Source organism: Alosa alosa, chromosome 19, assembly GCF_017589495.1.
Source record: "Alosa alosa isolate M-15738 ecotype Scorff River chromosome 19, AALO_Geno_1.1, whole genome shotgun sequence".
Taxonomy (NCBI): Eukaryota; Metazoa; Chordata; class Actinopteri; order Clupeiformes; family Clupeidae; genus Alosa; species Alosa alosa.
The window spans coordinates 9679000-9692788 of NC_063207.1; the positions used below are offsets into that span (position 1 = coordinate 9679000).

The 13789-nt window shown below is 42.9% G+C and overlaps 1 protein-coding gene across 1 annotated transcript in view; it reads left to right on the plus strand.

Annotated features, from left to right (window-relative positions):
* si:ch211-266o15.1 (zinc finger MYM-type protein 4) overlaps window positions 1–13789 on the plus strand; it is a 45894-nt gene that overhangs the window by 21716 nt on the left and 10389 nt on the right. The window contains 7 exon segments of the mRNA XM_048227814.1: window positions 252–438; window positions 1014–1162; window positions 2203–2285; window positions 2287–2345; window positions 3220–3372; window positions 3795–3880; window positions 6992–7145. Of these exon segments, the coding sequence (XP_048083771.1) occupies window positions 252–438; window positions 1014–1162; window positions 2203–2285; window positions 2287–2345; window positions 3220–3372; window positions 3795–3880; window positions 6992–7145 (871 nt within the window).

Genomic DNA, 13789 nt, shown 5'->3' on the forward strand with positions numbered 1-13789 from the left:
CTGGGGAGGGAGGTGTTTAAAGTGTTTGCCTGAAAGTATTTCTGTATCTGTGTTTGTGCACATACTGTATCCTGTGGATTTATGTGTTTACATCTGTGGGTGTTTGTTTTAGCATTAATATAAATGTTTGTGTTTGTATGTATTCATTTTGCACAGCTTTTGTACATTGTACATTTTATTTGTGAGTGTTTTTCGTGTGTGTGTGTTTGTTTGGCGTTAATGTTTGTGCCATATCCTCGTCCTCTCTGCAGGCGAGCACTCAGACAGACGCCATGAAGCTGCCGTCGCCCCCTCCCCGCATGCTCAAGAACAAAGCGCTCATGTGCAAGCCCATCATCCAGGAGCAGGGGGTGCAGTGCACGCTGGAGCCACCCGCCTCGGACCGGCACACCGACGCCGCAGACGACCTACACACTCTACTCAGCCTGACTCATAAAGGTGCAGGTGCACACTTTAGCCTCCACAGCAGTGCCCGAGTTGTGGCTACTGTAGTGGAAATATTTCACTTGGTTGTTGTGTATGCGCTTGAGGTCATTGTAGTAGTTGTACCCTGGGCTTTTCAGTGGGTAAATAGAGGTGAATGGAGCTGGCATTTTACTGAGCTGGGTTTCTCCGCCTCCTAGGGCACCTCTACCTGCTTATTGGTCTCCACAAATGTGCATAACAACAGGGCTTTCAAGTGGTGCTTGCCTGTATCTAGTACATAATATACTAGCTAGGGTTAACTGCCTTTCTTGTCATTGACTGACTTGTGTTGTGTGTGTGTGTGTACGTATGTGTGTGTGTACGTGTACGTATGTCTGTGTGTGTGTGTGTACGTGTACGTATGTCTGTGTGTGTGTGTGTGTACGTGTACATATGTCTGTGTGTGTGTACGTATGTCTGTGTGTGTGTACGTATGTCTGTGTGTGTGTACGTATGTCTGGGTGTGTGTACGTATGTCTGTGTGAATGTCTGTGTTTGTGTTTCTGGTGTGTGTGTGTGTGTGTGTGTGTGTGTGTGCCTGTTGTCAGCGGAAGACCAGGAGGATGAGAAGGAGGGCAAAGGGGAGAAGGTGCGGCTGGTGCCATTCCCCGTCCCTGTGATGGTGCCCGTCTATATCCCGGTGCCCATGCACCTGTACACCCAGTACACGCCTGTGCCCATGGGCGTGCCCATACCGGTGCGTCCCCTACACTACACTAAGTACAGGTGCTCGGGCAGCTGTTACACTTCTGCTGTCTCCTCTCAACTGGCAATGACCACTGTGAAGTAGGGGTGTAAGAAAATATCCCAATATTTTATTCAGCATTACTGTGTTTCAAAATTTTAAAATACATAATTTTTTTATTAATGTTTATATGCAAGCACTTTATTTTGTTATTGACATAGGCAGAACTGTTCTGTACAGTGTACTGAATTACAATTCAATTACAGTATCTCAATTACATTTTATGCATATGATGGTGTCTTCTTTATAATATCAGTATTCTAAAATATATCGCCTTTCACACAGTATGGAAATATATTGCAATACATTGCATTTTAACCCACGTGTCGTGATGCGTATGGTATTGACAGATTCTTGCCAATACACAGCCCTATTTTGAAGTGAGATGATGGCGAGTTATTATCTCCCATGTTCGGCACAGTTCTCTTGAAAGTGAAGCCAACTCAACCACACACATAAACAAGCTTGGACATGCCTCTGTCAGGGGCTGTATAGGTTGATGCACTTATTAGGAGGTGTGCATTTTACCTATATATTTGCTGTCACTGGACATAGGTCTGGGTCAAAGGTCACGGACTGTCTTCAGCTTTCTCTTGTCTCACTCTCAGTTATTCCATAGGCTGATGCTGTTGCTGGGGGGTGTGCATTGTATCTGTATATTTGCTCATAGAGAGCGCTTGACCTTTCACCCAGACCCAGTGTCCAGCTTTTCCTGTTCCCCCTCTCAGGGACTTCATAGGATGACCCTGTATCCAATGAGAGCAAATACACAGATAAAAACTGCACAGTTTCCAGTCCTTGACCTTTGACCTAGATGTTGCCACAGTTATGTTCAAGACATTGGACTGGCCCATTTTGCATCACACTTTCCGCAATGCAGCTCTATGATGTGAAGCTATCTATGCCCCCCACACACACACACACACACACACACACACACACACGTGTTGCTGCTTGGCTGACGTGCGGATGTTGGCTGTGCCCGGCTGCAGGTGCCTGTGCCCTTCATGGTGCCCTCCAGGCCAGATGGCACAGGGCAGGAGACGCCAGAGGGAGGGAGGACTCCCAGCAGCCCAGCCGGAGGAGGAGGAGGAGGAGGAGGATAAGGAGAAGGACAAGCCAACGTCAATGGGAGGTCAGTGGCTGTGTGTGTGTGTTTTGTGTTTTGGTGTTGGTGTCCGTGGTGCTTTGTTGAGGTGGGGGTCAGAACTCCGGTGTGTGAGGGTTTTGTGCTTATGCTGTGTGTTTGCCCTGCAGCTCATGCACAAACAGATAGTTTTAGAAGGTCACTGATGATCTGGACATCCCTTCTGAAGCCCAGTTGGACACGTTTGTATTCAGGGATTCATTTGTATTCAGAGGTCTGCCAATACTGATCTGATCAAAAAGTGCTTTACAATGGCACAATAAGTGCTTTACAATGGCACAATAAGTGCTTTACAATGTCATGCCTCACATTCACCCACACACACCCACACACACACGCACACACTCACACTTAGTGGGAGGTATATTTGCTCAGTTTGTCCAGAATCCTGAAATCTTTACCTACTGTAATGATTATTCTACATGTTAATGCTATTGTCTGATACATTGGTGTGATTTTTACATTTTAATGAACCATTGAGAAAAATGTTTATTTTTTAATGTGTGCCATGGCTTATCCCAGCTTTCCCCATAAGATGAGCATTAATGGATTCATGTTCAACAAGACAGAATGATGTTAGACTGCCTAGATATCCTAAGCATATAATGGCATTTTAGCTGAGCTGAGTGGTGGTTTTCATAGCTATACAGTCTCGGATAAGAGGAGACTGTTCAGTGTTCCGTGTTCAGTGCTCGACTGCTGATTTGAAGAGCGTTAGCTGGGAGAGGGGTTGAAATCTCCTGCTATGTTTCTATTCTCACCTCTGTGTGTGTGTCTGTGTGTCTGTGTGTGTGTGTGTGTGTGTGTGTGTGTGTGTGTGTGTACACTCACTCACTCACTCACTCAATCATGCTACATACAGACCAGGGCAGCACGTACAGCGGGGATCTAGAGTCCGAGGCCGTGTCCACCCCCCTCAGCCTGGAGGACGACCCAGCATCCCTCCTCTCCACCGGGGCCCCCAACACAGACGGAGTCCAGGATCAGGCTCATCCCAGTGGGGGCGACACCCGCAGTGAGTGTGGTGGTGATGGTGTGAGCATTGCAAGCTGTGTCTGACTCACAGAGTGTGTAGAAGGGTCTGTATATAGACGTGCTAATGAAAAACCAGCTGCCATGCTGGTGGTGACACCTATGTCACAGGTGAGAAGTCCCGGGAAGTGCTCGCGTAGAGCTGTGGACCTGCAGTGAGCTTTGTTGGATGAGAGCCGCTATTCTTCACCAGCAAAAATATGACTGTACAGATATGTGGGCATTTTAAGTGCGTTACTGATGTGACTGGTTTCCATTTCTGTGAAATTATAGAAATGAAGAAATTATCGAAATGAGTGCCATTTGACATTGACCATAACTGTAAGCAGTTATAAGCTGCGTCCCTGTTTTAAATGCTTGCTTGGCCCAGCTCACCACCACATCTGTCGGTGTGTGTTTAACCAGATCCTGGTGCTTCTGTGGAGCAGAAGATGGCCCTGAAACACCGGGGCCTGAAGAGACCGCGGGAGGGCGCCACCTTCAGGAAACGGGTAGGCACTGCACACAGACACCCAGCACTAAAAGAAAAGAATTCTAGAATAGGATAGAAGAATGATAAATGGTAAATAGATATATTGCTTTGCCACTCCTCCGAGCACACAGAAAGTGCTTTACAATGTTATGCCTGACATACCGGACATCACACACACACACACACACACACGCGCGCCGATGGTGGAGGCTTCCACGCAAGGTGCCAACCTGCACATCAGGAGCACTTTGGGGTTAAGTCAAAGTCCTTTTAGGCAAGTCCCTCCACTCGGCAGCCATATTGCAACGCTTTTTGGGTACTCATCGGGCATCCGTTTCGACAGAAATGCGCGTGCGCAAGGCTTCACGATTCCAATCATGCTCTAGCAGATGACACATGATTGGCACGTCTTCACCACACACCACATTATTGGCTCAATGTATTCACAACACAGCACATGATTGGCTCAATGTATTCACATGTTGACGTTTTGCCGCAGAAGTGGTGTGATATGCGTAGACAACTGCCATATTGGCGTTACAAACTTGCTCAAAGACACTTCGACAGGGCCAGTTTGAGTTGGGCTTTAAACCTGTATCCTTCCCCTTGCTGAGTCACCACAGTCTCTTTTTTACAGTAAACATAAACACAGTAAACGCAATGTTTTTATGCTCAAACCATCTCCACAGTGTTGAGGCTCCTGTCCTAATGGTTTAATAAATGACATCCTTGTGTCCGTCACTAGATGGTAATTGCTGGTAATTATACTGTAAAAGGTGCCCTGTTACAACACCACATTACTTCCTTCTCGCCTAACACTTATCGCTGAGAAAGGAGGTGACGGCAAGTCATTGTTTCTTGTGTACAGTTCCCACGAAGCCCAAATCACTACATGTAAATAAACAGACTCATGCGTTGTTCAGCTCAATCCCTGTAATTTATTTGGTCTGGTTGTGCCCTCTTGCAGTTTTGGCTAGATGCCAACTACATTTACTAACTGCCCCCGCCCCGACGCTGTACAGTATACAACTCCGCCTGCTTGACTAACAATGTCATGCTTATGAAAGATGATATGTTCGCTTGTTTATCTTGTACAGCTAATTGTGCAGGTGCAGATATATGTTTTCAGAAATTATTTGGAAAACTCCACCCCCCCAAATCAGTCAGGGTTGCGTTCCATCTATTGTTGCGCAACAATGATGGGCTGTTCTGATTCGTTATTCTGAAACGTCAGCTAGCACACTCACTGCCGTTTTAAACCAGAAATACTTAGCCATGGTGGTTACTTACTGCTTATTTTGCTTGTGATATGTCTTGTACCACCTAATGGACAGTTAAAAAGGTTAAAAAGTTGATTCTTGCTGTTGTGTCTCACTGCACACACTTTTTAGCCCCCAAAGGCTCCTGTGCAGACAGCTGGACAGACTCACTGGCCAGTTTGTGGGATTGAGCGCAGCACAGATGCACTGCAAAAACTGCTTATCTAACAAAATCTAATCAAGTGTTAATAATCTTATATCAAGATAAAAAAAAACTAGTTGGTATTGTTTTCAGTATAAAGAGACTTACCTAGCGCTTTCTTGTGAAATCATTTGACTTAATAAAAAAAAAAAAATTGACTTATTTTAAGACATCTCATCTTGAAAACAAGCAAATTTGTCTGCCAGTGCGTTAAGCAAATTTGTCCTAAAACAAGCAAATTTGTCTGCCAGTGCGTTGAGCAAATTTCCTTATGCTCAAAATGACTCCTTAAAATAAGTTAAAGTCTTCTTAAATTAAGTCAAAATTATCTTTTGAGAGGGCGCTAGGTGAGTCTTTCCATACTAAAAACAATACCAAATAGACTTTTTAATCTTAATATTAATATAAAATCTTAATATAAACACTTGGTTAGAATTCATTTTTTTTGCAGTGTGGGAAGAGGGCCAGTGATGGTCGCAGAGCCTGTGTGTACTGCAGGCGTCATGGAAGGAAAACAAAACCTCTGTGGAAATGCGATGCGTGTAACGTCTTTGTTTGCCTTCAGCAAGATAGATACTGTTTTGTTGCTTGGCATCAAGATGAGAACTGCTAATTTCAGTAGCGGATTTTACACAAACCAGCTCACATCACACTACAGTTACGTCAACCTCAACAAAATATGTGGACGACACAACCATCATAGGACTCATCACCAACAACCAAGAAACCGTGCACAGATCAACCAAGCAGTGACCAGGGGCCCATTGCACAAAACTAGGATAAGGGATTAAGCCGGGATATCTCGGTTATCCTGGCTCAATTTATCCGTGATCCAGTTGCACAAAAGCGGGACAGGGGGCAGCAGGATATGTTATGGTATAAGTCACCATGGCGATTTATTCTGTGGATCTATTTAATCTCATCCCTTATCTCAGTCAGCAGCCACCACAAACGGAAACCAATAGTTATTCCACTGCCACTACACATTGTTATCACATTTGACTAGACCCACTGTTATTATTTAAACGTTTGTGATCATTAATTAACTTTTACATACTCGCCATTCCCGACCTGTCATGCGACTATGTGACGTCACGGGAGCGCCACAGTTGCAACACTAGTTGCAATATTCTCCTAAACAGTGGTGTTGCTGTTGTGAAAAGGCTATCGCTACCTACTTTACACCGTAGAAGAAGAAATTAAGCCGCTCTAGTTGCCATGGTGAATCAGTGAATCTGTGATCGGTGGCGGGGTCTATTTGAGGGAGCCGTGAGCACGCACTTATCCAGGATAGGTTTCACCTGGCTTGATGAATCCGTGTCTGCTCATCCTGGCTTGGATTTAGTCTCATTCACATATGGCAACAAAGGGGTCTAAAGGCATATCTGTTCAACATGCACTTAGTTTATTAAGCGTTTCTTATGCGTTACCGTTTGTACATTATAGTATTTATTTATTTTCATTAGGCTATTGATTGAATTGCCATTGTTGTTGTTTATTATTAGTATTCTCCTTAATGTAGTCTTACCGACTTCTAAATTGTTTACTGTTAAATTTAACTATTGTATTGTTGTTATTTGTATCCCATAACCATAACCATAAATAGCATTCAATAAGTGTATTTCCCTAGAGGGAATGGGGTTCTAATGGGGTTCTAATCTCTCTTTAGAGTCGTAAGCGTGGGGTGTCACCCCTGGGTGGTGCAGGGGCGGCCTCCGGAGGCTCTCGACTGAACCACACCTACGGGGTTCAGGCCTGGCTAAACTGGGTGCAGTGGAGGAACAAGCAGCTCAACTCGGCCAGCGCCCTGGGCAAACCCAGCGGTCAGTACCCTCACAGCAGCACCGGCTCCCACCTACCTACCCAGCTGTCCCTTCACTGATGCCCCGACCTTCAGCCACTCACATATCCACCTACCCAAACAACCAACCCTCCGACCCACCTACTCATACAACCTACCCACCTACCCAAACAACCAACCCTCCGACCCACCTACTCATACAACCGACCCACCTACTCATACAACCGACCCACCTACTCATACAACCAACCCACCTACTCATACAACCTACCCACCTACCCAAACAACCAACCCTCTGACCCACCTACTCATACAACCTACCCACCTACCCAAACAACCAACCCTCTGACCCACCTACTCATACAACCTACCCACCTACCCAAACAACCAACCCTCCGACCCACCTACTCATACAACCTACCTACCCAAACAACCAACCCACTGACCTACCCACACACTTACCAACCTTCCCTGCCCATCTACTCAACCTATCCACAGCGTGAATGACTCTTACTCAGCATCTGCATAAAGTAAAAAGCATAAAGTAAAAATGTTCTATTAAAATAACCCCCCTCTATTTTAGGATTATTGACATCCTGGGGATGAAATGTGAAGAGTTTGAAATGTTGTGGCCCACGGCCTAATTAAGTTCTCAGAGCAGATCGGCAGAATCGATATTGCCGTGTCAAAACAGCGTGGATATTGTCATTTCCCACTTAGAATGGAGAAAGTGCTCATGGTGGGGAGAGTGGGATGGCGATGCACTCTGGTATACCCTGCCATTTTGTTCTCCTCGTTTCTCTGTCTCGTTTTTTGTCGGCTTTTATCCTCTCACGCCGCCAATTATTTTCTTCCCTCTCCTCTTCTCTCTCCCTTTTGTCTTCTTGTTGTCTTTCACCCCCCCCCCCCTCCTCCTCCTCCTCCTCCTCCTCCTGTCTGTCTGTCACTACTTTTCTCACTCTCCTCCAGCTCTTTCTCTTTCCCAATAGCCAGAGGTGGAAAAAGTACTAAAATATCATACTCAAGTAAAAGTACCAATACTTGGACGAAATATTACTCAAGTACAAGTAAAATTACCCATCTGAAAAATTACTCAAGTAAAAGTAATAAGTAGCTAATTTAAAATGTATTTTAAGTAAAAGTTACTTAGTTACATTTTTTTTAAAAAAAAAGAAAGATTGTTGAACGGGGCAGGGGATCTCTCCCATGTAGTGAAAATAGGACAAGGGGTCATAAATCCAAAACTATTTAGTTTTTAATTAAAGAAAAATCTATACAAATGTATACACATGTAATGACAACATAACACATGTCACACATGACATTTAAGACCCAGACCATCCCATAAAACCTTTTCAAACAATCAATTGAAAGTGCCATAAATTGTTGGTTCTGGGGGACATCCTTCTTTTCTTCTAAACATAAACAACAGTTATTAATAAACAAATCAAGGCCCAATCAAGTATTTGACTCCAGAAATTACCAAAATAAAATCTCTCCCATTTAGTGAAAATAGGACAAGGGGGGTCATACTGGAAATCCAAACCTATTTTGTTTTTACTTAAAGAAAAATGTATACAAATACAATAACAACATAAAACATGTCACACATGACATTTAAGACCCTTAGAAAGGTATAATGTGCAATTTTAGTTCAGACCATCCCATAAAACTTTTTCAAACAATCAATTGAAAGTAAAAGTGCCATAAATTGTTGGTTCTGAGGGCCATCCTTCTTTTCTTCAAACATTAACAACAGTTATTAATAAGCACTATACAAATGCAATAACAACATAAAACAGGCCACACATGACATTTAAGACCCTTATAAATGTATAATGTGCCATTTTTGTGCAGAACATCCCATAAAATGTTTTCAAACATCAATTGAAAGTGGAATTGCCATGAATTGTTCATTCTGAGGGCCATCCTTCTTTTAACATAAACAGTTATAATGCAAATCAAGGCTAAATCACGTGTTTTGACTCCATAAATGACCAAAATAGAACTAAAATCTCAATGTCAGGGACATTTTAGAAAAATAAAAGCAGAATAGCGCAACACTCTGATGGCAGGCTGGGCGTTTAATGTCTAAAGATAAAACACGTCAAATAAACTTAAAAATAGAAATGACACTCCCCCATTGTATATATGTCCACCTTAAAGGAGAAATCCAGTGAGTTTTCACATAGATCTGTTTCTCGAGGTCACCGAGTACTGCCGGTACGGAAAAAAAAACAACCTGAAAACAATTGGTTTTACCTAGCACGAGTTGTTACAGCCAGCAGCTAACACAACCGGGCATCTACAGTGCTACACTCTAGGGGCATGTTCATGAGCCTCCATCATGTTCATACACCCAGAGTGTAGTGCTGTAGCTGCCAGGCTGCGTTAGCTGCTGGCCGTAGCAACTCAAGCTAGGTAAAACTGGTTGTTTTCGTACCAGCAGCAGTACTCGTGACCTCGGAAAACGGAAATCTATGTGAAAACTCGTCGGATTTCTCCTTTAAGAGGGTTAGTCTACAAACTTCTTGTTAAGTTTGAGCAGCAGTTGATTTTCAAAGTTTGTTGTGCTCATCCTTGCTCGCTTTGCAGTGAACAGTAACCCGGCACAACTGAAAAGCCGCTCACAGGCAGCTGAGGCAGGAAGGCCCGTGTTGAGTTTCAGAGAGAGTTTTCTTATATTTGAAAATGAGTTCAGCAGATCCATATTGTCTGAGGCACAGGCTAGGTACCCCTCTAACTCCCCTGTACCTTCTGACTTTTTGGACTTCATTGAGGAGAAGAAATCATCTTCATCTGATGATTGTTGTCCAACTTGCTCCACCCCAGCCACTGCCATCTGGTCAGGGTGTTGTCTGACATAGTCCAGACCTTTTGAGTGACAAACAACAATATTTAGGACAATTAAGCTTTGATTAGTCTACCGAGAGTGTATCATAATGCAGAGAGTACCACAAATAGCAAAATAATTACAATTTGAGATGTAAGACAGTATAGCACATATCCCATTGTATTGAATAAAAACAAAGTGGAACCACCTGCAATAAACAATTAAATATCACAGTATGATATTATATCATCATATCATACCTGTTTCAATTATATCAGGCCTCTCTGTCCAGGTGGTTTTGAACTTTGGTAAAAGTATTGCTGCAGCAATCAGTTCGGGGTCCTCCATCATCTCACCAAAACGCTTTTGGACACCATCCTGAATGGCTCTGATGAGTGGTAGACACAACTTGGAAGATGTCTCTTGCCTTCTGAGTTTTGCTTGCAGTTGAAAGATCACTGGAAGAAGCCACCCTAAGTGTGTGTTGGTCTCCGACTGAAGAATGTTTAAGGCCTTTACCAAAGGTTTCATCACTGAGCAATACTCGGTTAGGAAAGCAATTTCTGCTTGACTCAACCTGTATAACAGATCAAGAACATACAATTGGTTGCATATAAAGCAGGAAAAGTTTGAAATGTGTAGCCAGATATGGAAATCTAATTGAACAATTCCATACAACTGGAAAATACGGAAATATACAAGGTAGCTTCATGCACCGTTTTTCAGCTGTCATTAATTTGTCATTTGTTATAAACATTTCATACTGATGAAATGCTAATTAAAACTTACATTTTCAATTTGAATTCTTCACAAACATTCCTGATTGCCTCCTCCCCTTTCTCTTGTATGATCCGTATGATTCTCTCCACGGCCATGAACGTTGAATTCCACCGTGTTTGATTTGGCCGAATGAGCTGGAGCTGGCAATTATCTTCCACAACTTCTGCTGCCATGTATGAGCGACCGTCTTGTTCCACATGGCTTGGCATTCCCAAAGGCTGCACGTGATAGCCTCTTGTATGTATCGTTCTTCTTTTCTGCCATGTCAGCATCTGTTGTGGCAACTAAGTTTAACAAGTGGCATGCACACCTTTGGTGTGTGGGAAGCTGGTACTCTAAACCATTGTCTTTCTCCAGGATGCTGCAGGTGTCTAGGTAGTTGACATGGGCCTCCTCAGAAGAACCTTGGTCGGATTCTTCATCCTCAGACTGGCTCTGCTCACCAAACACACTAAATGCTTTAATGAAGTTCGAGCCACTATCTGTGGTGGTTCTTACCACTTTCCCCCTTATTCGATATTGACAGTGTATTTCATCAAGTGCACCTGCAACGACATCAAAGGTGTGGGACCCTTTTAGTCTCTTGCATGCCAGTGCAGCGGATCTCCTCTCTAAGGTTCCCTCATCTATCCAATGAGCTGTTACCCCAATGAAACTTTGCTGGTGCGCTGTCCAACAATCTGTGGTGGTGGCAACATAGCTGACTTCACTAAGTTCCAATATCATATTTTTCCTCATTTGATTAGCAGATCCCTCTATTCTAGTCTGGACTGTGGGTCTGGAAATTACCTTGATGTGGGGATTGAGTGCCACTACTAGCTCTTTAAAAGCAGGTTGTTCAACTAAAGAAAATGCATGAAGACCCTCGCAAATTAACTTAATAATGAGCTTGTCGATCTTTCCCTGTGTCACCGCGGTTTGCCTCCCACTGACATTGCATCTGATATTTTACGCTTGCTTGCTTGGTTTTGGTGCTTGTGGATTTGGGGTTTGATGGCCCCTCTTTGCATGATTAAAAGCCGTCATCTTAGATGGATGTTTCCTCTGTGAAGAAAGAAAAGGCTTTCATCAGTACATCAATCAATGTAGTGTTCATTACAACAGACCAAAATTAAAACATTGATAGATAAAAGTTTTCTATTTCTATAGTCATTACATTTTATCTATGACATTTCATAAAGAACACTACTTGCTAACAGAGATTCCTGAACAAATGAAAATAACCGTTAAAACAGTTTAAAGCGTAACTCTCGCCAAAATGCAACCTAGGGTCTTTATGTGAATGTACCCAAGTCAAACATTCGTATAAAAGCATCAAGGACGGAAGCGCCACTTTTAAGATTGACCATAGTCGTTTCAAGTCAAATGGCCTTTTGAATGGTAGTGCTATTTTTAAAACACTAAGAAAGCTCAACACAACATGAAACTTTACTCGAAGCACCACCAGGGTCTCTAAACATGAACTGAATCATTGAGAACATTCTCTGTGTACAGAGTTTACTAAAAAGAAAGGTTTGTTTTTCCGCTCGCGCCATCTTGCCAAAACCTTTCTTTCTAGACATTCTCTGGCGCCCAAAATGTGTTGCATTATGGCTGCCGAGTGGAAGGATTTGCCTAAAAGAACATTGACTACATTCTGCTCTTAGAAACTGTAAGTGCCAAGTGACTAGAATGCTAACCTGACAATTATCAATGTCACAGCAGGCAAAGTGCCTCATACTACAATTCTCTAAAAAAAAATATTTCGGTGGGCCCCAGCCTATTTGTTCAACCGAGGCTCATGTTCACAGCTCAGACTAGCAACCTACAGACTACCTTCTACACACTGTATGAGCTAATTAGAAGTATGTGAATTAATTTAGCCAGTGTCCTACATAGCCTACGACTCTGTCCTATGGGTTGCTAGTGCGAGACAAAATTAGCAATGCCACGAAACAGGTTGTTTTGCTAATTGGCAATTTGCTATTAGTCATGAAAACTTTGTTTGAAGTACCAATGCACAAATACTTACCAAAACATCCTTCCGCAGATTAGATGTGGAGTTATTGAATGCTGCCAGTTCAGTCACCTTTGGCAGACACATCTGGCATTGCATGAGGATACTGTTGGCCCTCTTGAATTTAAATGAAAAGCAGTCTTTCAAATGTGGCCAAGGATTTTCGTCGTTTTGGGCAGCAGAATTCAATGTTTCAGCTAGCATTTCTAGTGAAACGTTCTCTGAACCGTCGTCGCTCTCCTGATCCACCTCCATCTCGTTCCCAATCTCCTACAGAAAGACTTGGCGCATGGTAGCCTAGATCTACATTATCACGTCACTCACTAGTGGTTCGGGCGCGATTTTTGTCTTCCTTTCGGTTTTCGTTAGTCAAAGTTTTTTTTTTTTTACTCAGTAACGGATGGGATTTGTAATGTAGCGAAATACAATACTTAACTCAAAACGTAATCAAGTAAAATTTAAATTACCGATTTTAAAAACTACTTGAAAAATACAAAATACACAAAAAACCTACTCAATACAGTAACTTGAGTAAATGTATTTCGTTTCTTTCCACCTCTGCCAATAGCTTCCTCTTTCACTGCCCCAATCACGCTCTCATGCTTCTGTCATTGGGGGCCAAGCAGCGAAGCTGCGAGGCAACCCACAGTGATTCTACGTTTTCTTATTATTATAACGAAACGCTCATTTGCCATTGAACCATACAGTAAAAAGTTGGGAAATTTGGCACATTGATTCGGTACAGTAATATGGTTAATTTCACTAAGTTTCATGTCAAGTGCTCTAGCGCCACCATTGTGTCAAATTTTGCATTACATCTATGTGGTTAACGTTTCAGCCGTACACATTGAGGTATATTCATTGAGGAATCCTTGGATGAAGCCGAACTCAACGCACCCCATGATGTCATTTTCCACCATATTGGACCTTACGCCATATTGGATTTCATCAAAAACACTTAAAAGTTTTCACAGGTCACAAAATGTGTGATTTTCACAAAACTTGACGCAGATCATCGTCAGACCATGACTCATGAAGGCATTGCTTTTTGGAGCCA